The following is a 22,316-nucleotide window of genomic DNA, read 5'->3' as shown; positions in this document are numbered from 1 at the left end:
CACACCCTCTCCCCTTCTCTGTTCCCCCTCTACGAGGAATGGGCCCAACAGGTCCACTTGGTCTAGTATATTACTAAAACCCTCATCTTATTTGTTCCCGTATGTTTGTTCCCGTATGTTTGTTCCAGTATGTTTGTCCCGCATGTTTGTTCCAGTATGTTTGTCCCGTATGTTTGTTCCCGTATGTTTGTCCTGTATGTTTGTTCCCCTGTATGTTTGTTTGTGCCAGTTTCATCTGGAAATACAGCGAAAACGGTACACGATAGCGCAACAGTTTTAGGTCCACCCTACTCATCATTCCCCCGCGGTCTCAACAAATCAACTTTTGTTACTTTTTAAAACCAATTTACTTAATAAACTTTAATAAATGTGCTCCCCCGCCTCACACCGCCTGGAGGACCGGTGCCCGTCCCGGCGTACCCCGCGCCTGACCTTCCTCCCATGGTGCAGCGCGGCGGCAGAGGGTCAAACAAGATGGCCGACGCCCCTATTCGCTACCCTTCATCGCCGTTCCCCGACGCTCGCCGCCGTTCGTAGCCGAACTGCAGGAGAGGCTTCGGGTCCACGGCTCGCTCTGGCTGCAGCGCTGGACGCACGGGGCCAAGGCCAGTGGCTTTTCCCTGTCCCCCCTCGCTTGCCCACGGCCCCGGGGGACACTCCCTGTCTGGCACCGGGACCATGGGTTGCCGGGCCCGCAAGATCGTCAGTTGTGGGCGGGTTGCCCGACCCACAGGAGAGATCTGGACCCAACGAGTCCACGTCAGTCTAGTATAATTTTAAATCAACTCTGCTGCCTTTTTTAATTTCCCGCACAAGTACTACAAAGAGCTTTTCTATCATTTATGTCACTGATTATTACTCCTATACTTGTAAGAAGATCAACAGTAAGTGGCCCGACTAAGATTCTAGTTGGGAAATATCGGTCAAAGTTTGTTTGTACGATATAAAAGATAAATTGTCAGTTTTAATTGCTGGTCTCCCTGAGACTAATAAAAATAGAAGACACTTACTATGGCATACTATGGCAGGGTGCCAACCATTTACTGTACATCTTGACCTATGACGCGATCCACGACTTGCGCATCTGTATTGAACATCCTGTTGAAGCCGGTACCTCCATTCATATGGTGAAAGTTGTATTCTCCCTCCCGGTCGGGTACAAGTGATTTCTACGAGCAGTAAAATGATGTTTTCAAACGTTATTGTTGGCATTGAACAAGTCTCAGAACAAATCTCTGAATAATCACAACCCTGATCCTACCCTGACAATGGGACACTAGTGTCCATCTCTCGCAGTCTCATGGGCTTCATTTATTTTCTAATGATGTTTTTGCACCGTTGTCGTGTTTTTATGCAGTCTCCTTTCATTTCGGACAGTGTGATTTATGTATTATTAATGTATCATTTGTTTATGTGTGTTTGCCCGAGTATGTGCGCTTGAGATACCGCTGCAAGCGAGGTTTTCATTACACCTGCACCCCACCTGCTTGTGCACCTGACCATAAACTTGACGTGACCATTGAATGATGCTCTCACTATTGTAAACAGTACTTCCATTCTCTTTATGAAATGTGAAGGATTAACAAAAGGTGGCATAGCTGGTAGAGCCACTGCCTCACAGCGCTGGAGACCGGGGTACGATCCTGGCCTCGGGTGCTGTCTGAATGGAGTTTGCATGTTCTGCCTGTGCTCCGGTTTCCTCCCACATCCCAAAGACGTGTGGGTTTGTAGTTTAATGGGCCAAGGAAGAAATGGAGGGCTTTGTGACCTCCCAGGTGGTGGATGGAGTTGTAGAGTGACTGAACATCCATAGTAAAGATGGGGGAGTGGGAGCCTGGAAAACGGAAGTAATTGAAGAGACGGAAGGGCGTGTAAGGTGTCTTGGACGTAGGTAGGGAGGTTTTGAACCAGGGGGGGATAGGATGGAGTCGAGGTATGTGGAAATTAATTCAGTGGGACAGGAACAAGCAGAAATACTGGGTCTGCCAGGGCAGTTCTGTTTGTGGATATTGAGGAGAAGATAAAACAAGGCCGTGCAGGGTTGGGGAACCATAAGGTTGAAGGCTTTGGAGGACAGACAGCCAGAAGTGATGAAATCTGAAATGGTCTCCCCCTTCCCAGTTCTCCGATCAGTCACTGTCTCTGACTACATTTTACCTCTGTTTGCTTTGTTGTTACCTTCTCCCAGCTAAACAATGATCTATACATTTTCTTTGATCTCCATTCCCCTTGTCATGTTTTCACACCTTCACACTTCCTTATCCATGCATCTCCCTCCTCCCTAACATCAGGCTGAAGAAGGGTCTCGACCCGAAACGTCGCCAATTCCTTCTCCAGAGATGCTAGCTGTCCCGCTGAGTTACTCCAGCATTTTAAGTTGACCTTTCGTTTAAACCAGCATCTGCAGTTCCTTCATACAGATTACAACATCCTGACATCAGTTTTCTAGCCAATTGGAAAATCCAAAATAAATTAAAGTATATTGACTGCTGGAAACAGGAATTGCTGTGCAATGGAACAGTGTGGATAATGGTAACAACTCAGCGGGACAGGCAGCATCTCTGGAGAGAAGGAATGACTTAGGTTTCAGGTCAAGACCCTTCTTCAGACAGCATTTTGTGACTACCTTCGATTTAAATCAGCATCTGCAGTTCTTTCCTACATATGGTAACAACTATTCTGATGTTACCATCCTACATTGAACAAACCTCCATCATATTGGAAACAATATTTCATTGTTAATAGTGGACAGTATTTCTCTTTTAATTAATTGAATGTAATATTGGATTTGATAACACAATGAATTTCATGGAATGGGGATAAGCCAAGTTACCTATGTTAGTATCCCACTCATTTCCAATACATTAATAAAGACAAACCATTTACCTGGACAGGCTGGAATTGGGTGCCAGCCTTGAGCTGTACAGTGAATTCTACCACCTCCCGTGCGTTCGTAATTGACATCACAAGTGTATTCCACTGACTCCTGATGAGAATACATCCGGTTCTCGCCTTTAAATTCACCATGTTCTATCGTTGCTTTCCTGCAGATTATTGCTGAAAAGGAAGTGTTCGGTTTTGAACTGGTGACTGAAAGTTGGTAACTGAACATTTGCTTTTGTTATCATCACCTTGTTGAATGAAGATTACAATTGCTCAGGTCAATGAGAACAACATCTAAAATAATTTGGTGTGGCACAGTGGTGCAGCTGTTAGAACCATTGTCTCACAGCACCAGAGACCTGGGTTTGATCCTGACCTCTGGCGTTGTCAGTGTTGAGTTTGCACATTTCCTCCAGGCACTCCAGGTTTCCTCCCTCATCCCAAAGACATGCGTGTTTGTAGGTTAATTATCCTCTGTAATTTGTCCTTAGTGTACGGGGAGTGGATGAGAAAGTGGGATAACATCCCAAGAGGGTGGCACAGTGGCGCAGCAGTAGAGTTGCTGCCTTACAGCGAATGCAGCGCTGGAGATCAGGGTTCAATCCCGACCATGGGTGCTGTCTGTACGGAGTTTGTACGTTCTCCCCATGACCTGTGTGGGTTTTCTCCGAGACCTTTGGTTTACTCCCACACTCCAGGATTGTAGGTTAATTGGCTTGGTAAATGTAAAAAAAACAATTGTCCCTAGTGTGTGTAGGATCGTGTTAATATGCAGGGATGGCTGGTCGGTGCGAACTCGATAGGCCGAAGGGCCTGTTTCCTCGCTGTGTCTCTAAAACTAAACATGGAACTAGTGTGTAAGGATGATCGATGGTTAGCGTGACCTTGGTGGGCCGAAGGGCCTGTTTCCGTCTTTCAATTAATCAAACGCATATAACTAATACTGTAAGCAAGCATTACTGTCACATAAACTAATCTGCTTACGTGTACATGATGGTACTGGACTCCATCCGAATCGGTCACATGTCGTGACTAGGTCACCTCCAGGTTTAAAACCATCATTGCACCTGTAGTTCAATTGGTCAAAAGCCTTGAAAATCTCCTTGTGGGTTTGCACTTTCCCATTTTCTAAATTCGGTTTGTTACATTGCAATTCTATAAAAAATAAAATATAAATTAATGAAACTACTTTGTTCTGACTTTCATTGAAAATTCTTTAAAACATTATAATCAAAATAGTTACTGTAGAAAAACAGGGCAGTGTCTATTGGTGCTGAATGTATTAATCTTACCCATATTGTATTACTCACCGTCAAAAATATGATGGATTTTAGATAAACTTAACAGTACGAGTTGTATAAAGCCGAATAAAATGTTTAAAATATAAAAATCTGCGATAGGCCTATCCATAGAGAAAGACAAAGGACGAACATTTGATCTTGTCCATTCAATATCAAGCAGACACACAGAGCACCAACCATGAGGTTCAAGTCTCATCTGAAACTGGGCCTTTGGCGTTTGGATGGGAAGCTTTCCTTGTGATCCCACTGCTCACTCCCCCATAATCAGGTTGCTATCTCCACGCGGGATGCTACAGGATGTGCACGGGACACTTTATTCTATAATCTACACTACCACTAAATAAAGTAGTAAAACGTTATCAAATTCAAAAATCAGTTCTCATCTTATGAGCTTGGCAGTAACTTCTCAAGTAATCAGCAGGTGACAAGTTACAAGGCTTCTTACATGTACGTGCTAAATAGTAGATATATCATGGACAGAAGACCGTGGCTGTTATCAATTAATCAGGTTTATTCTTATCCATTGCAAAGTCCCCAAAATTAACAATGGCAAAAAAGTGTCGACCCTGAGGACAAGTCAAATGAGCGGTCAGAGAGAAACAGTTGACCTGCTTTATGGTCAGATCTCAATAATCAGCATCTTGGCAGATACTTTAAACAATATTGGAGTGGTCTGCTTTATTTCTGCACCAGTGCAGGGAGCTCTGGTAGACTCTACACTGCCCCTCTGCTCTCGTGTTTTAACCACACACAATGTCTCCACAGTGTCACCATCACATCATTCATCTCACCTGGAGGAAAACTGCAAGTTGGTGGATGTGACCACTTCCCACCATCACATATTACCACTTCTGATCCTTCCATAATATATCCATCACGACATTGATAGCTTACTTTGTAGCTGGCCTTAGTGGTGGTAATTCCATGTTCCACCGTTGGATGTGGATCACTGCATCTACTTTGCATATCTGGAAAAAGGAAAACTGTTTGAAGTTCTTCTCCATGAAAATATATTAACCTACATTTGGATTTTTAGAGTTTTCTTGAAGTAAATAATCACGTTAGGTTTCATTTGACATGGTACTGGAAACATTATGACTTAAAGTAATGTTATCCACCAACTTTGTTGAAGTCTGAAGAAGGGTCCCGACCCGAAACAAAACCTATCCTTTTTCTCCAGGGATGCTGCCTGACCTGCTGAGTTCCTCCAGCATTTCGTGTCTACCTTCGGTATAAACCAGCATGTGCTGTTCTTTGTTTCTAAGCTTTGTTTATTTGCTTTGCACATTGTGTGCTTCTGCAGCCAGAACAGATCATCATTCGTGGCCAATTCCCAGTTGCCTTTAAGTTGCTGTGAGTCGAGCTCCTGAAATACTTTCCTTCCACAGGACTGCGTGTGTGGGGTAGGAGTGGAGGAAGAGTAAGCTCCTGGCTCCTCATAGATTATGATCACGGCTGATCGGGCCAGCCTTCAGTCTCGCTTCTGTGTCAGTTTCCTGCATTTCCCAATCTTTCAACAATCTATCCACCTCCTCTTTAAATCCCTTCCATGATGAAGCCTCCACAGCGGTCCAGGGCAGAAAGTTCCAAGGTTCACCATTCTCTGCAAGAAGTATGGCCATGTACACAGAGGGTGGTGGGGGCCTGGAACGTGCTGCCAGGGGTGGTGGTGGAGGCAGATACAATAGTGGCATTTCAAACACTTTTGGATGGGCACATGGATATGCAGGGAATGGAGGGATATGGGTTATGTGCAGGGAGATGAGTGATGGTCCTGGAATCATGTTTGGCATAGACATTGTGGGAAGAAGGGCCTGTTTTTGTGCTGTACTGTTCAATGCTTGCTATCAATATCATGATCCTCATGAAAGATTACTTTACCTTTGAACATTGAGGGGTGCTGTGCAAATATGCTAATGAAAAATTAATTGTGAAATGCACATGCGATTGTTTTTCAGTTGTAATTTGGCCAAGGATACTGGATTGTATCTGGAGAATAAAACATTGCTTACTGATGCACTTTGGTGTGTCCGGCCATCCATTGGAACCACATCGCAAGGAACTTTCTCCGGAAAGATAATATCCTTCAAGGCAAGCGTAACTCACCACTTCATTCTGATCATATCTTGTTTTTTTAGGATTAAAATCCCCATTATCTATTGTTGGTGGTTCAACACATCCGAGTTCTGTAAAGTAATTGTTCAGAGCCTGGAGATCATTAAAGTATTTATACGCAGAAAACCACTACAACATAAGGACTCAGCAAATGACAATGCTTTCCTCTTTGCACCCCTGTTCACATAGAGTAATAGGGAGTCAGAGAGACATACAGCATGAAAACAGGCCCTTTGGCCCATCTTGCCCACGACAGCCAACATGCCCCATCTACACTCATGCCAATCACCTGCATTTGGCCCATAACCCGCTAAAATGTCCTATCCATGTACTTTTTCAAATGTCTCTTAAACGTTATGATAGTACCTGCCTCAACTACCCTCTCCGGAGGTTCGTTCCATATACCCACCAATCTTTGTGTGAAAACGTTACCCATCAGCTTCCTATTAAATCTTTCTGTCCTCACCTTAAACCTATGTCCTCTTGTTCTCAATTCTCCTATGCTGGGCAAGAGACTCTGTGCATTCATCCTATCTATACCCCTCGTGATATTGTGCATCTCTAAAAGATCACCCGTTATCCTCCTGCGCTCCAAGGAATAAAGTCCTAGTAAGGTTAGCCTCAGGCCATCGAGTCCTGGCAACATCCTCGTAAATCTTCTCTGCACTCTTTCCAGCTTGACAACATGTTCCTTTTACATGGTGACCAAAACTGAACACAGTACATTAAATGTGGCCTCACATAACGTGGACTTACATAACTATGACATGACCTCCCAACTTCTAAACTTAATAGATAGACACAAAATACTGGAGTAACTCAACACGACAGGCAGTATCTCTGGAGGGAAGGAATGGGTGATGTTTCACGTCGAGACCCTTCTTCAGACTGAGAGTCAGGGGAGAGGGAAACTCGAGATACGGAAGAGTTTCAAAGAGAATGTAAGGTGTGAAAATGACAGATCAAAGCAGATTATGCTCAAGGAAATGTAGAATGTTTCATTGTCGGCTGAGGGGGAGATGACCCTTGCTCTCCCTCTCTCAGTCCCTCCCCCAGCCTATTTCTCCAACTAGTTTCACTGTCCTGATTAATTTTACTGTTTGTATGCCACATTGTGACCTTCCCCATGGAGATGCTGCCTGTCCCGCTGAGTTACTCCAGCACTTTGTGTCTATCTTCGGTGTAAACTAGCATCTGCTGTTCCTTCCTACAAAACTTTCTATACTCAATATTCTGACTGATGAAGCCAATGGGCCGAAAGCCTTCTTGCCCACCCCAACATATTTGTTATTCCACTTTTTATTCTGATCATGAGCAACCTCCAATTGTGTGTTCTCAGTAAATATATCTGTAGCAGCCGACTGATGTTCAACAAACTGAAATGAAAGCCGAAAGATTGGAAAATATTCACAGTAGTGCAGCAGATAACTCAGCAGGTTCGGCAGCATCTCATAGACATTAGTAGGTGATGTTTCGGGGAAGAACCATTCTTCAGACGGATTGTTGGGGGGGGGGGGGTGGTGGAGAAAGCTGGAAAAAAGAGGTGGTGGCTGGGACAAAGCCAGGCAAGTGGTTAAAAAAGAGACAAATTGCTGGAGTAAGTCAGTGGGGTAGGCACCATGTGTGGAGAACATGGACAGGTGATGTTTTAGACCTTTCCTCAGACTGATGGTGGAGGAGGGGGGGAGAGAAAGACACACCCTCTGTCTTTTCATCTTTAATTTAGTTTCGAGAAGGGGCGGAAACAGGCCCTTCAGTCGACTGAGTCTGCGATGACCAGCGATCACCCCACACACTAGCATTATCCTACGTGCGAGGGAAAATTTACAATATTTACCAAAGCCAAATATCCCACAAACTTGCACGTCTCTGGAGTGTGGGAGGAAACAGGAGGACCTGGGGAAAACCCACGCAGTCACGGGGAGAACGTACAAACTCCATACAGACAGCACCCGTTGTCAGGATTGAACCTGGGTTTCTAGCGCTGAGAGACAGCAACTCTACCACTGTGCTGCCATGCCACTCATCTCTAGCCTTTGGCCAGCCATCTTCCTATCAAGATTGGGCAGGCTAGGACTTTATTCCTTGGAGCACAGGAGGCTGACAAGTGATCTTATAGAGGTGTACAAAATCATGAAGGGGATAGACAGAGTAAATGCACAGAGTCTTTTACTCAGAGTAGGGGAATCAACAACCAGAGGACATAGGTCGAAGGTGAGGAGGGAAAAATGTAATAGGAACCTGAGGGGCATCTTTTCATTCAGAAGGTGGTGCGTACATGGAACTAGCTGCCAGAGGAGGTAGTTGAGGCAGGTACAATAACAACATTTAAGAAACATTTGGATAGATACATGGATAGGAAAGGTTTCGAGCTATAGCGGTCAAACAGTCTGAAGAAGGGTCTCGACCCGAAACGTCACTCATTCCTTCTCTCCAGAGATGCTGTCTGACCCGCTGAAATACTCCAGCATTTTGTGTCTATCTTCAAACAAAGGCAAACTGGGTTAGCATAGACAGGGCATCTTGGTCGGCATGGACTAATTGGCCCAAAGGGTCTGTTTCCATTCTGTATGACCCCATGACTTTATAACAGTTACGACAATTAAATGTTGGTAATTGTGATAATTGCCGCATTTCTTTTATTTTCCTTTGATTCAAGTAATATTGCAAAGAAGTTACCATTACAGGCTGGGAAAGATCGGTCAAAAGTCCATTCCGCATCTCTGCACTGAATTGTTGCATCTCCTTGCAATTTAAACCCATGAGCACAGTTAACCTGCAATGATTCCCCGTGGCGGTATTGTCTTCTATGGAAGGATACAGCATTGTTGATTTCTGGACGTTGACATGGATCATCTGAAAAAGTGATTGTTTCAACAATCAGTAGGCAGGTTTACAAACATTAAAAAAGACGCAAAGTGTTGGAGTAACTCAGGGGGTCAGGCAGCACCTCTTGGAAACATGGATGGGTGACGTTTCGGCTCGGGACCCTTCCTCAGACTGATTGTGGTGGGTGGAGGGGGGGGAGGGAAGTGAAAACTGGAGGAAACGAAGGGGCATGACAAATTCTAGGGAGTGATTGGATTTTTGATAAACAGATGGTTGAACAATGGCGAAAGATGAAAAGATAAAAGGTAATGGTAGGAAGAGACGAGGATAGAAAGAGGTATGAATTGTGAAGCCAGAGGAAGGAATATGTGTGGAAGGGGAGGGAAGCAGGTGATGCAGCATCTCTGGAGAACATGGGGAGGTAACATTTCAGGTTCAGACCCTTCTTCAGACTGATTGAAGGTGGGAAGAAAGCCAGAAAATGGGAAGAGGTAGAATAAAGCATGATAGGGAATAGGTCGACATAGGTGAGTTTTTTTTTTGATAACCAGATGGTTGGATCAAATCTTAGCGATAAGAACAGAAAGCGTAAGTTAGGTATGAAGAGTTATTAATTGTGAAGCCAGGTGGGGGGGGGAGGGGAGAAATAGGTACGGTACAGGGGAGGGAAGGGTGGGGATGTAGAGGGGGGGAGGGTGTTAGTTAGAGGGCACCTAAAATTGGAGAATTCAATGTTCATACCGTTGGGTTATAAGCCTGTGGCCTACTCTGGCAATGGAGGCCCAGGACTGAAAGGTCCAAATAGGACCAGGAAGGGGAGTTAAAATGGTTTTGAAACCGGAAGATCCAATCGACCTTGGTGGACTGAGTGCAAGTGTTTGGTCTGTCTGTCTGTCTGTCTGTCTGTCTGTCTGTCTGTCTGTCTGTCTGTCTGTCTGTCTGTCTGTCTGTCTGTCTGTCTGTCTGTCTGTCTGTCTGTCTGTCTGTCTGTCTGTCTGTCTGTCTGTCTGTCTGTCTGTCTGTCTGTCTGTCTGTCTGTCTGTCTGTCTGTCTGTCTGTCTGTCTGTCTGTCTGTCTGTCTGTCTGTCTGTCTGTCTGTCTGTCTGTCTGTCTGTCTGTCTGTCTGTCTGTCTGTCTGTCTGTCTGTCTGTCTGTCTGTCTGTCTGTCTGTCTGTCTGTCTGTCTGTCTGTCTGTCTGTCTGTCTGTCTGTCTGTCTGTCTGTCTGTCTGTCTGTCTGTCTGTCTGTCTGTCTGTCTGTCTGTCTGTCTGTCTGTCTGTCTGTCTGTCTGTCTGTCTGTCTGTCTGTCTGTCTGTCTGTCTGTCTGTCTGTCTGTCTGTCTGTCTGTCTGTCTGTCTGTCTGTCTGTCTGTCTGTCTGTCTGTCTGTCTGTCTGTCTGTCTGTCTGTCTGTCTGTCTGTCTGTCTGTCTGTCTGTCTGTCTGTCTGTCTGTCTGTCTGTCTGTCTGTCTGTCTGTCTGTCTGTCTGTCTGTCTGTCTGTCTGTCTGTCTGTCTGTCTGTCTGTCTGTCTGTCTGTCTGTCTGTCTGTCTGTCTGTCTGTCTGTCTGTCTGTCTGTCTGTCTGTCTGTCTGTCTGTCTGTCTGTCTGTCTGTCTGTCTGTCTGTCTGTCTGTCTGTCTGTCTGTCTGTCTGTCTGTCTGTCTGTCTGTCTGTCTGTCTGTCTGTCTGTCTGTCTGTCTGTCTGTCTGTCTGTCTGTCTGTCTGTCTGTCTGTCTGTCTGTCTGTCTGTCTGTCTGTCTGTCTGTCTGTCTGTCTGTCTGTCTGTCTGTCTGTCTGTCTGTCTGTCTGTCTGTCTGTCTGTCTGTCTGTCTGTCTGTCTGTCTGTCTGTCTGTCTGTCTGTCTGTCTGTCTGTCTGTCTGTCTGTCTGTCTGTCTGTCTGTCTGTCTGTCTGTCTGTCTGTCCGTCCCGTCCCGTCCCGTCCCGTCCCGTCCCGTCCCGTCCCGTCCCGTCCCGTCCCGTCCCGTCCCGTCCCGTCCCGTCCCGTCCCGTCCCGTCCCGTCCCGTCCCGTCCCGTCCCGTCCCGTCCCGTCCCGTCCCGTCCCGTCCCGTCCCGTCCCGTCCCGTCCCGTCCCGTCCCGTCCCGTCCCGTCCCGTCCCGTCCCGTCCCGTCCCGTCCCGTCCCGTCCCATGACTTTGTGGTTTCGCACAGCACAAACGGTATACCATAGCGCCACAATTTTTGGCCCACTTTACTCACCATTGTCCTAGGGAAGGGACAATTTTTGGCCCACTTTACTCACCATTGTCCTAGGGAAGGGTGGGAAGGAGGGAAGGAGGGAAGGAGGGAAGGAAGAAAGAAAGAAAGCTGGAGTCATGAAGGAAACACTTCCGGCTAGGAGTCATGAAGGAAACACTTCCGGCTAATTTCTTATTAATTTCTTATTAAGGGTATCAAAACAATCTTGAATTTATATATTTCCAATTCTTAATCCTAATTTTAAAATGAATGGGTTCCAAACTTTCAAAAAGAAATCATATCTATTTCTCAGATTATAAGTAGCTTTTTCTAATGGGATACAACTCCGCATTTCTGCGTACCATCTTTCAATTCTTATTTCATTGTGATCTTTCCAAGTGACCACTTCACATTTTTTTGCTATTGCTATTGCTATTTTGAGAAATCTTTCCTGATATTTATCTAAAATGAACCTTGGTAATATTCCTTTAATATCTCCCAATAAAAACAACCTTGAATCCAATGATATGGTCTTATTCAACAATTGTTCCAAAAATCTTTTTAGGTCTTTCCAAAAAGGAGTTACCTGCGGACATGCCCATGTAGAATGTAAAAAAGTACCCACATCTTGGTTGCATTTCAGATAAATTTCAGATAAATTTGGTTTTAAAATTTCCTTTCTAACCCATTTCTTGAAAGTGCTCAGCGTATGACATCACAATGGGGCACGTAAGACTTCAATTGCACTTCCCTCCTCACTCGCCAAACAAGATGGCCGCCGGCAGCGGGGCCGCCCGCCCGGGCTCAGTGGCTCCCTCTCCTCTCGCCTCTCGCCCCTCTCCCCTCGCCCCTCACCCTTGCATCTCACCCCTCGCCTCACTACCCTCGCCTCTCTCCCCTTGTCCGTACCCGGCCCCGGGGGAGACTCGCACGCCGGCAGTCAGCGAGGCATGCACGGGCACTGGTAAGTGGCTTACGCCGCCAAAGGGTCCACGGAGGGGAGTGGGCGTGGGAGCCGAGTGGGTGGAGGGGAGGGTGGGGGAAGGGGGAGTGGGGGAGGAGAGAGTGGGGCTGGGGGCAAGAGGGGGAGAGCGGGGTTAGGAGGGGAGGAAGTTGGGGGAGAGTGGGGGCGGGGAGGAGGGAGTGGGGGGAAGGGGGAGGAGAGAATGGAGGTGGGGGAAGGAGGGGTGGGGAGAGTGAGGGTGGAGAGGAGGGAAGATTGTGGGTGGGGGGAGAGTTGGGTGTGGGCAGGGAGAGTGGGGGTGGGGGATGGGAGGGAGGTGGGGGCACTGGGGGTGAGGGGCGGGGGGGGAATAGTGGTGGGGAGGGGGCAGGGGAGGGGCAAGTGGGGGTGGGGTAGGGTGATGGAGTGGATCAGTGGGGGGAGGAGGGGGGATAAGGGGGATTAAGTGGGGGGCGGAATTGAGGGTGCTACACCAATACAGGAGAGGCTTTGTGTTAGGGCTCACTCAGTCACATCCTCTCACCTTCTCTGTTCCTCCTCTACGAGGAATGGGCCCAACAGGTCCACTTAGTCTAGTATATTACTAAAACCCTCATCTTATTTGTTCCCGTATGTTTGTTCCTGTATGTTTGTCCTGTATGTTGTTCCCGTATGTTTGTCCCGTATGTTTGTTCCCCTGTATGTTTGTCCCATATGTTGTCCCATTGTTGAGGTGGATAGAAAATTGGTTGGCGGACAGGAAGCAAATAGTAGGAATAAACGGGTCCTTTTCGGAATGGCAGGCAGTGACTAGTGGGGTACCGCAAGGCTCAGTACTGGGACCCCAGTTATTTACAGTGTATATACATTGATTTGGACGAGGGAATTGAATGCAACATCTCTAAGTTTGCGGATGACACGAAGCTGGGTGGCAGTGTTAGCTGCGAGGAGGATGCTAGGAGGCTGCAGAGTGACTTGGATAGATTAGGCGAGTGGGCAAATGCATGGCAGATGCAATATAATGTGGATAAATGTGAGGTTATCCACTTTGGCGGCAAGAACAGGAAAGCAGAGTATTACCTGAATGGTGACTGATTGGGAGAAGGGGAGATGCAACGTGACCTGGGTGTCGTGGTGCACCAGTCATTGAAAGCAAGCATGCAGGTGCAGCAGGCAGTGAAGAAAGCGAATGGTATGTTGGCATTCATAGCAAGAGGATTTGAGTTTAGGAGCAGGGAGGTTCTGCTGCAGTTGTACAGGGCCTTGGTGAGACCGCACCTGGAGTATTGTGTGCAGTTTTGGTCTCCTAACCTGAGGAAAGACGTTCTTGCCTTAGAGGGAGTACAGAGAAGGTTCACCAGATTGATCCCTGGGATGGCGGGACTTTCATATGAGGAAAGACTTGATAGACTGGGCTTGTACTCGCTGGAATTTAGAAGACTGAGGGGGGATCTTATAGAAACATATAAAATTCTTAAGGGGTTGGAGAGGCTAGATGCGGGAAGATTGTTCCCGATGTTGGGGGAGTCCAGAACCAGGGGTCACAGCTTAAGGATAAGGGGGAAGTCTTTTAGGACCGAGATGAGAAAACATTTCTTCACACAGAGAGTGGTGAGTCTGTGGAATTCTCTGCCACAGAAGGTAGTTGAGGCCAGTTCATTGGCTATATTTAAGAGGGAGTTAGATGTGGCCCTTTTTGCTAAAGTGATTAGGGGGTATGGAGAGAAGGCAGGTACAGGCTACAGAGCTGGATGATCAGCCATGATCATATTGAATGGCGGTGCAGGCTCGAAGGGCCGAATGGCCTACTCCTGCACCTATTTTCTATGTTTCTATGTTCTATGTTTCTATGTTTGTTTGTGCCAGTTTCATCTGGAAATACAGCGAAAACGGTACACGATAGCGCAACAATTTTAGGTCCACCCTACTCATCATTAGTTGTATCCCATTAGCGGTCTCAACAAATCATCTTTTGTTACTTTTTAAAACCAATTTACTTAATAAACTTTAATAAATGTGCTCCCCCGCCTCACACCGAGGGAGGACCAGCGCCCGACCCGGCATACCCCGCGCCTGACCCGGCATACCCCGCGCCTGACCTTCCTCCCATGTTGCAGCGCGGTGGCAGAGGCGGCAGTAGAGGGTCAAACAAGATGGCCGATGCCGCTATTCGCTACCATTCATCGCCGTTCCCCGACGCTCGCCGCCGTTCGTAGCTGAACTGCAGGAGAGGCTTCGGGTCCACGGCTCGCTCTGGCTGCAGCGCTGGAGGCACGGGGCCAAGGTCAGTGGCTTTTCCCTGTCCCCCCTCGCTTGCCCACGGCCCCGGTGGACATTCCCTGTCTGGCACCGGGACCATGGGTTGCCGGGCCCGCAGGATCGTCAGTTGTGGGCGGGTTGCCCGACCCACAGGAGAGATCCACGTCAGTCTAGTTTAATTTAAAACCAACTCTGCTGCCTTTTTTAATTTCCCGCACAAGTACTACAAAGAGCTTTTCTATCATTTATGTCACTGATTTTTACTCCTATACTTGTAAGAAGATCAACAGTAAGTGGCCCGACTAAGATTCTAGTTACCAATACAAGGTGTAAAATGCTGGAGTAAGTCACTGGGTCAGGCAGCATCACTGGAGATCGTGGAGAAGTGACATTTTGAGTCACCTATCGATGATCTACAGGGATGCTGCCTGATCCGTTGAGTTACTCCAGCATTTTGTGTCTCACATTAAACCTATGTCCTCTGGTTCTTCATTCCCCTACTCTGGGTAAAAGAGTATACTCTGCATTCAGTTTTATTTTAGCTTAGTTTAGAGATACAGCGCAGAAACAGGCCCTTTGGCCCATCAAGTCCACACTGACCTTGCATGCTCATTAACAACCCTACACAGACTAGGGACAATTATTTTTACATTTACACCAAGCCAATTAACCTACAAACCTGTTACATTTTTGGAGTGTGGGAGGAAACCGAAGATCACGAATAAAAACCACGCAGGTCACGGGGAGAACGTACAAACTTTGTACAGACAGCACCTGTAGTCAGGATCAAACCTGGCTCTCTAGCGCTGTAAGGCTGCAACTCTACCGCTGCGCCACCGTGCTGTCCCTTAATCTATTTTATCTATTCCCCTCATGATCTGTCGTTTAGTTTAGTGAGAGGGTATGGATACTTGAGCCCACTGAGTCCACACCATCCAATGACCACCCATTCACTACACATGAAATAGTGAACAATTTTAAAGGTCAATTAACCTAGAAACCTGCACGTTTTTAGAATGTGGAATGAAACCGGATCACCCGGAGTAAACAATGGATACAGTGTGTGGTGTGGTAGCAGGATTCGCAGATACTTGTAGAATCTGACAGAGACCGTGACAAGAACGTTCCTGCTCTGGCCCCTATATCCCTGGATATCCCAGCCAGTCAAAAAGAACGGCAAAGACAATCAGGGGATGAAAGACACCCCCTACATCACCACCCTTTGCTACCTCAGCGTTTGAAATCACGCAGAAGTTTCCTCTCTTCTGTCCATCCCCTGGACTGCAGTGCATCGTCCAGAAGGCTCAAACTCTGGGAAGAGAGACTAGAGAAATCTCCGGAAGACATTCACATGGCAATCGATCCCTCTGAGAAACTCCCACCAGGTTCCGACCAACCATGGAGAACCTGGCGCAGTCTGAACAGACTGCAGACAGGCACGGGGAGGAACAAATGGAACATGCTGAAGTGGGGATACACTGAAGATGCGACAGACTGTGAGTGAGGATGGGACCTCCAGACTATGGAACATCTCCTGAGCTGTGACATGCTGCACGACACATGCACTGCTGGCCTTTGGCCAGCCATCTTCCTATCAAGATTGGGCAGGCTAGGACTTTAATCCTTGGAGCGCAGGAGGCTGACAAGTGATCTTATAGAGGTGTATAAAATCATTCAGAAGATGGTGCGTACATGGAACTAGCTGCCACAGGAGGTAGTTGAGGCAGGTACAATAACAACATTTAAGAAACATTTGGAAAGATACATGGATAGGAAAGGTTTTGAGCTATAGCGGTCAAACAGTCTGAAGAAGGGTCTCGACCTGAAACGTCACCCATTCCTTCTCTCCAGAGATGCTGTCTGACCTGCTGAGTTACATTTTGTGTCTATCTTCAAACAAAGGCAAACTGGGTCAGCATAGACAGGTAGGCATGGACTAATTGGCCCAAAGGGCCTGTTTCCATTCTGTGTGACTCCATGACTTTATAACAGTTACTACAATTAAATTAAACATTAAAAAAGACGCAAAGTGTTGGAGTAACTCAGTGGGTTAGGCAGCATCTCTGAAGAACATGGATAGGTAACATTTCAGGTTGAGACCCGCCTTCAGACTGATTGATGGCGGGGAGAAGAAAGCTGGAAAAGGGGAAGAGGTAGAATAAAGCATGACAGGGAATAGGTCAACATTTTTGCAGGATGTGGGACGTCACGGACTCTGCTGGTCAAAGATACTAGAGGGACAAGATGGACCACTCCGTTGAAATCGCCTATACTGAAGTGTAGTACGCAAAGGAACCATTTTAGTAGGGAAAACCCGCCATTGGTTATGCCTCTTGCAGTGTAATCAGTGTTGTGGGGGAAAAGTATGTGTGATTATACCATTAAAATGCAGAATATATCTCATCTAGCAATTCAGACTTTTGTTATTCTTCTTTTTAAATGTTTCTGCAAGTTTCTGTCTGCTAACATGGCGCCTTGTCGTACTACGGTTTTTAGGGTGGAGTGGTCTATCTTGTTCCTCTAGTATCTTTGCTGCTGGTGCCTCTGACCACTGCACCTGTGGCAATTGTGTCCAGGTGCAGGTCGTGAAGGACCGCGTTGGGGAACTGGAACAGCAGCTGGATGACCTCAGGACCATCTGGGAAAACACGAGCTTCCTGGACAGGACCTACAGTGAGGTCATCACACCGAGGGTACAGGGAGAGAGAAGGTGGGTAACGAGAAAAACTTTATTCTATAATCTACACTACAACCAAATAAAGTAGTAAAACTTTATCAAAATCAGAAATCAGTTCTCATCTTCCGAGCTTGGCAGTAACTTCTCAAGTAATCAGCAGGCGACAAGTTACAAGGCATCTTACATGTATGTGCTAAATATTTGATATTTCATGGCCATACTGGAACACTGCCTGGATTAGAGGGTATTAGCTAGAAGGGCAGGTTGGACAAACTTGGATTGTTTTCACGGGCACATCAGAGGCTGAGGGGAGACCTGTTAGAAGTATATTAAATTATGAGAGACAGTCAGAACCTATTTCCCATCGTGGAAATGTGAAAGACGAGAGGGCAGTCTTAAAGTGAGAGGACAAAGTTTGAAGAAGATATGAAGGGCAAGTTTTTTTCAACACAGAGGGTCATGAGTGCTTAGAATGCACTGCCGAGGGAGGTGGTGGATAGTAGCGTTTAAGAGGCTTTTAGATATACAGGGAATGAAGGGATAGGGATCGCGTGCAGGCAGAGGAGATTAATTTAACATGGCATCATGTTTCTCACAGGCATTGTGGGCGGAAGGGCCTGTTCCCATGCACCTTGATGTATAACGGCCAGAAGGAACTTTTCCAAGGAATGGACACAGATGTGGAGTTCGGCTGCAGGATATCAATATCATGACCTCCTTGACCGATGACGACTTTTGCTTTGAACATTGCGGGGAGCTGGTTAAACACTCTTCCAAAAAGATTAAATGTCATAACGTCATGCAGCAGGGAAACAGACCATTCGGCCCAACTTGCTCATGCTGATCAAGGTGCTTCATCAAATTACAATACTTTCCTCTTTGCCCTTCCACCTGTTCACATTTGCTACCATGCCATCTACCAAATCACCAGCTGCCCCCAGCAGTATGTTCCCAGTAAATGCACCTGTAGCAGGCAAACGTTGTACTTTTCAACTGAAGGTATCAGCAACACCATAGTAACTTTGTCCAGGTGGGTGAGCGCAGTATGTATTGCCATGGTGATGGCATCATCCGTGGCCCTGTTTGGTCTATATGCAAACTGAAGAGGGTCCAAGGTGTCAGGGAGAGAGGAGCAGATGTGAGTTTTGACTAGTCGCTCGAAGCACTTCATGATGACTGATGTCAGTGCCACAGGACGGTGGTCATTTAAACAGGAGGTTACTGGTTTCTTTGGAACAGGAACGATGATGGATGCTTTGAAGGAGGTTATATTCCTAACAGTAAAGAAAGAGGGCTTTTTGGCTCATTGCATCCACGCTGGCTCATCAGCAGAATTTCCTCACTGACTTTCCCTGTATCCTTTTCTCCCCACATTCCCATCAAATCCCCCCTCCAACTCAATCCTATCCTTCATCATATTCACTGAGGGCAATTATGACTTGGTAGCTTATAAATTGTCAAATAGTTTAAACTCTTAAAAGGAGGCACAAAAATATCCAGGATAAGAAAGAATTTTAGCCCATTGAGCATTTCCAACAGGCAATTCAGCTAAGTCAGGCAAGTTTCCAACAGCATTTCAAATTCTCCAGTATTTCTATTGCAAGATTGTTGCAAAACATTTTTAAAACTAGATTTTCTTTTAAGTTTGGTCTTCATTCCTCTGGTCAAATTTATATTGATGTGTTTTGTCAAATTAAGAATCCCTAACTTGCTTTCCCCCCTCATAAAATTAAGTTAATCTTCACCCCTCATCATTTAAAACAGGAAAAGTTCCAGCAATTTTATTATTAATGATGCCTCTGATTATTTTCAGAGACAATTGAGACTATTTTATGCAGACTGTTAACACCAAGTCAGTGAAACCAGATATCAGTACTGAGGACTGAGTTTGTCCAAACGCGCACACAAACGAGCTAATGCATTCCAATTTCATTGCCCGATTCATTTGGCTAAAGCGGCAGATCAAATATTTAGTAACATCACCCATTTTGAAAATTAAAACAGTCTGAGTATTATTATAGATGCTTCTCTTTGGATGGATTCAAGGGCGGCACAGTGGCGTAGCGGTAGAGCTACTGCCTTACAGCGCTAGAGAGCCAGGTTTGATTCTGACTACAGCTGCTGACTGTACAGAGTTTGTACATTCTCCCTGTGACCTGCGTGGGTTTTCCCCTAGATCCCTGGGATGGCAGGCCTGTCATATGAGGAAAGATTGAAAAGACTAGGCTTGGATTCACTGGAGTTTAGAAGGATGAGAGGGGATCTTATAGAAACATATAAAATTATAAAAGGACTGGACAAACTAGATGCAGCAAAAATGTTCCCAATGTTGGGGGAGTCCAGAACCAGGGGCCACAGTCTTAGAATAAAGGGGAGCCATTTAAAAGTGAGGTGAGAAAAAATAATTTCAGCCAGAGAGTTGTGAATTTGTGGAATTCTTTGCCACAGAGGGCATTGGAAGCCAAATTACTGGATGGATTTAAGAGAGTTAGATAGAGCTCTAAGGACTAGTGGAATCAAGGGATATAGGGAGAAGGCAGGCACGGGGTATTGATTGGGGACGATCAGCCATGATCACAATGAATGGCAATGCTGGCTCGAAGGGCCGAATGGCCTCCTCCTGCACCAATTTTCTATATTTCTATGTTTCTATGTTTTCAGCTTCCTTCCACACTCCAAAGACAGATAGGTTTGTTGGTTAATTGGCTTGGTATTAACGTAAAACTGTCCCTCATGTATGTAGAGTAGTGTTAATGTGCTGGGATAGCTGGGTGGTGCGGACTTGATGGGCCGAATGGCCTGTTTCCGTGCTGTATCTGCAAACTAAACTAAACTCACCTTCATCTGATCACTATCGGACATTGCCAAACAGGTATACCTAATAAAAAGTCATGTTTATTATCATAGGCACAAGTACGGCAAGGTGCAGGCACAATGGAAAATCCTGCATGCAGCAGAATTACAGGCACAAAGAGTCAGATCAACACATGAATTACATTAAATCTCTACATAAATTACACAAAATCTGCACGAAAATAAAAATAAAAATCTGTGCAAAGACAAGCATGCACGACATAATTAGGGAAAAAAAAGACAAGTCCATGGTATGCAAGATTTTGTTGTGATAGGATTAAGGTCACGTAGATGGGTTCAAGACCCTGATAGTTGCAGGAAGGCAGCTGTTCCTGAACCTGATTGTTGCTGCACAGCTTTAAGCCATCTGCAAAGGCCATTAAAATAACTTAATACAGTAACTGATGTTTCATGAAATATTCTCCCAATGCTAATAATAATAATAATAATCCATTTATTTTATATAGCGCCTTATCACATGCTCAAAGCGCTTTACAAAAACAATTAACATAGAAACAAACAGACAAACTATCCTGACGGAAAAGCGGCGAATACTCAACGCCAGCGTCCTCTCACGTCAGGGTCCGGCAGCGGACATTAAAGAGCACAAGACACACAGATAATTTTTTTAATTTTTTTTTTACATAAAACAGCCATCAGTGATTGCTCCAGGCACACCCTCACTGTGATGGAAGGCAAAGTCTTATCTCCTCCTCGTTCTTCTCCCGTTGTGCCACGAGGTGATCGAGGCTCCCAACTTTTTGAAGCCCCCACCGGGCGATGGGAAGTCCCAGGGCCGAGCCGAGCAGGCCGATGAAAGTCCTGAGCCCCCACCGGGCGATGGAAAGTGCTGCGGCCAAGCCACGCAGGGCGATGAGGGGCCTGCGGGCGGGTTGATCGTACCTCGCGCTTCGGGGCGGTCGAAGTTGCTACGGCTGGAGCTCCCGAAAGCCGGTCATCGCCAACCAGGGACCTGCGAACTCCTGATGTTGCGGTCTGCAGGGCCCATGGCCGAAGCCTCCGAGATGGTAAGTCCAGGCCCTGCGACCGGAGTCTTTGAGGTCGATCCCAGCTGGAGGCCGCCGACTCCACGGTGTTAGGCCGTAGCGCGAACGGAGATACGACACGGTAAAGGTCGCATCTCCGTTGAGATTTGAAAAAAAGGTTTCCCCCAACCCCCACACCACCCCCCTACATACACAGAATTAAAAATAAAATAAAACGTACATTTAACGACGACATTGACAAAAAAAAAAACAACAAAAAACGGAGAGACTGCCGGTGAGCCGCAGCTGCAGAACACAGCCACGCCCCTTAATGCTGTACTCACCTTGACATTTTGCACAACTTAGAATGATGGATACAGAAATGATTGAAGCAAGTTTCATTTCTTCAGAATAATTCAGCTGATTTCACTTTTTAGGAATTCACTCTTCTCTCTGGAGGATCAAAATGAATGAAACGTACACTTTGCTGTTAGTTTGCATTTAATGAATAATTCTTTGTAAAATCGATTTCATATTGACACACCGATTGCACATTCACATATTTTGGATAGAAGAACCGTTTCCCATACTATGTTATGTGAAAGATAACAAAGTTATACAATCAAACTGATGAAATCACTGATAACTTAGTTAAATGTTTACAATGTAAGCGTATTCCAGAAAGGAACGATATCAAATAAAAAATGTGGTATTGGACTCTAAACTCTGCTTACAAGTGCAGAGATGAATGTTGACACAAAACCCTTTAGATCAGGAGATCGAAATGTTCCTGTGTTTCTTTTGCAGTTATCCAACAATTCATGTGTTGAGGTACAAATTCATTGTAAAAACAGGTAACTTCAATTAGAAAGCAAGAGGATGGGCATATAAGATATTTGATAGAACAGGAAAACAGGGTGAATGGCAAGTTTGAAAAATATTGTAGGCTTTGTTGATGAAAGCACATTTACTTTCAACAAGTCAGTCACATCTTGGATGGTATGATGCCTCCCTGGTGCCAGGGCACAGGACGTCTTGGAGCAGCTGCATGACATCCTCAAAGGGGAAAGCGAGCATCCAGAATCATTGTGAATGCTGGCACAAATTACATAGGTAAGAAAAAGGAGGGTTCTGAATATAGGAATCAGGTAAAAGGCTGAAAAGTAGGACCTCCAGGGTAGTGATCGCTGGATTGCTTCCAGTGACACGTGCTCGTGAGGCCATGGTACGGGAGATAAATGTGCGGTTGGGGAGTTGGTGGAGGGGGGCAGGGAT

The 22,316-nt window shown here is 46.0% G+C and overlaps 1 protein-coding gene across 1 annotated transcript in view; it reads right to left on the bottom strand.

Moving 5' to 3' along the window:
* The window catches only part of LOC144597927 (complement factor H-like), a 51,140-nt gene extending 29,618 nt beyond the window's left edge, over positions 1–21,522 (bottom strand). Inside the window, exons 1-7 of the mRNA XM_078407739.1 lie at positions 21,386–21,522; positions 8,979–9,155; positions 6,197–6,370; positions 4,976–5,152; positions 3,868–4,038; positions 2,887–3,057; positions 1,011–1,169 (exon numbers count right to left, since the gene is read on the bottom strand). Of these exons, the coding sequence (XP_078263865.1) occupies positions 1,011–1,169; positions 2,887–3,057; positions 3,868–4,038; positions 4,976–5,152; positions 6,197–6,370; positions 8,979–9,155; positions 21,386–21,443 (1,087 nt within the window). The 5' untranslated portion in view covers positions 21,444–21,522. The remainder of the gene's footprint in view (positions 1–1,010; positions 1,170–2,886; positions 3,058–3,867; positions 4,039–4,975; positions 5,153–6,196; positions 6,371–8,978; positions 9,156–21,385) is intronic.
* Positions 21,523–22,316: the final 794 nt, after the last annotated feature.

Source organism: Rhinoraja longicauda, chromosome 11, assembly GCF_053455715.1.
Source record: "Rhinoraja longicauda isolate Sanriku21f chromosome 11, sRhiLon1.1, whole genome shotgun sequence".
In the NCBI taxonomy this organism is placed as follows: domain Eukaryota; kingdom Metazoa; phylum Chordata; class Chondrichthyes; order Rajiformes; family Arhynchobatidae; genus Rhinoraja; species Rhinoraja longicauda.
This window is presented reverse-complemented; position numbering and strand designations above follow the sequence as displayed.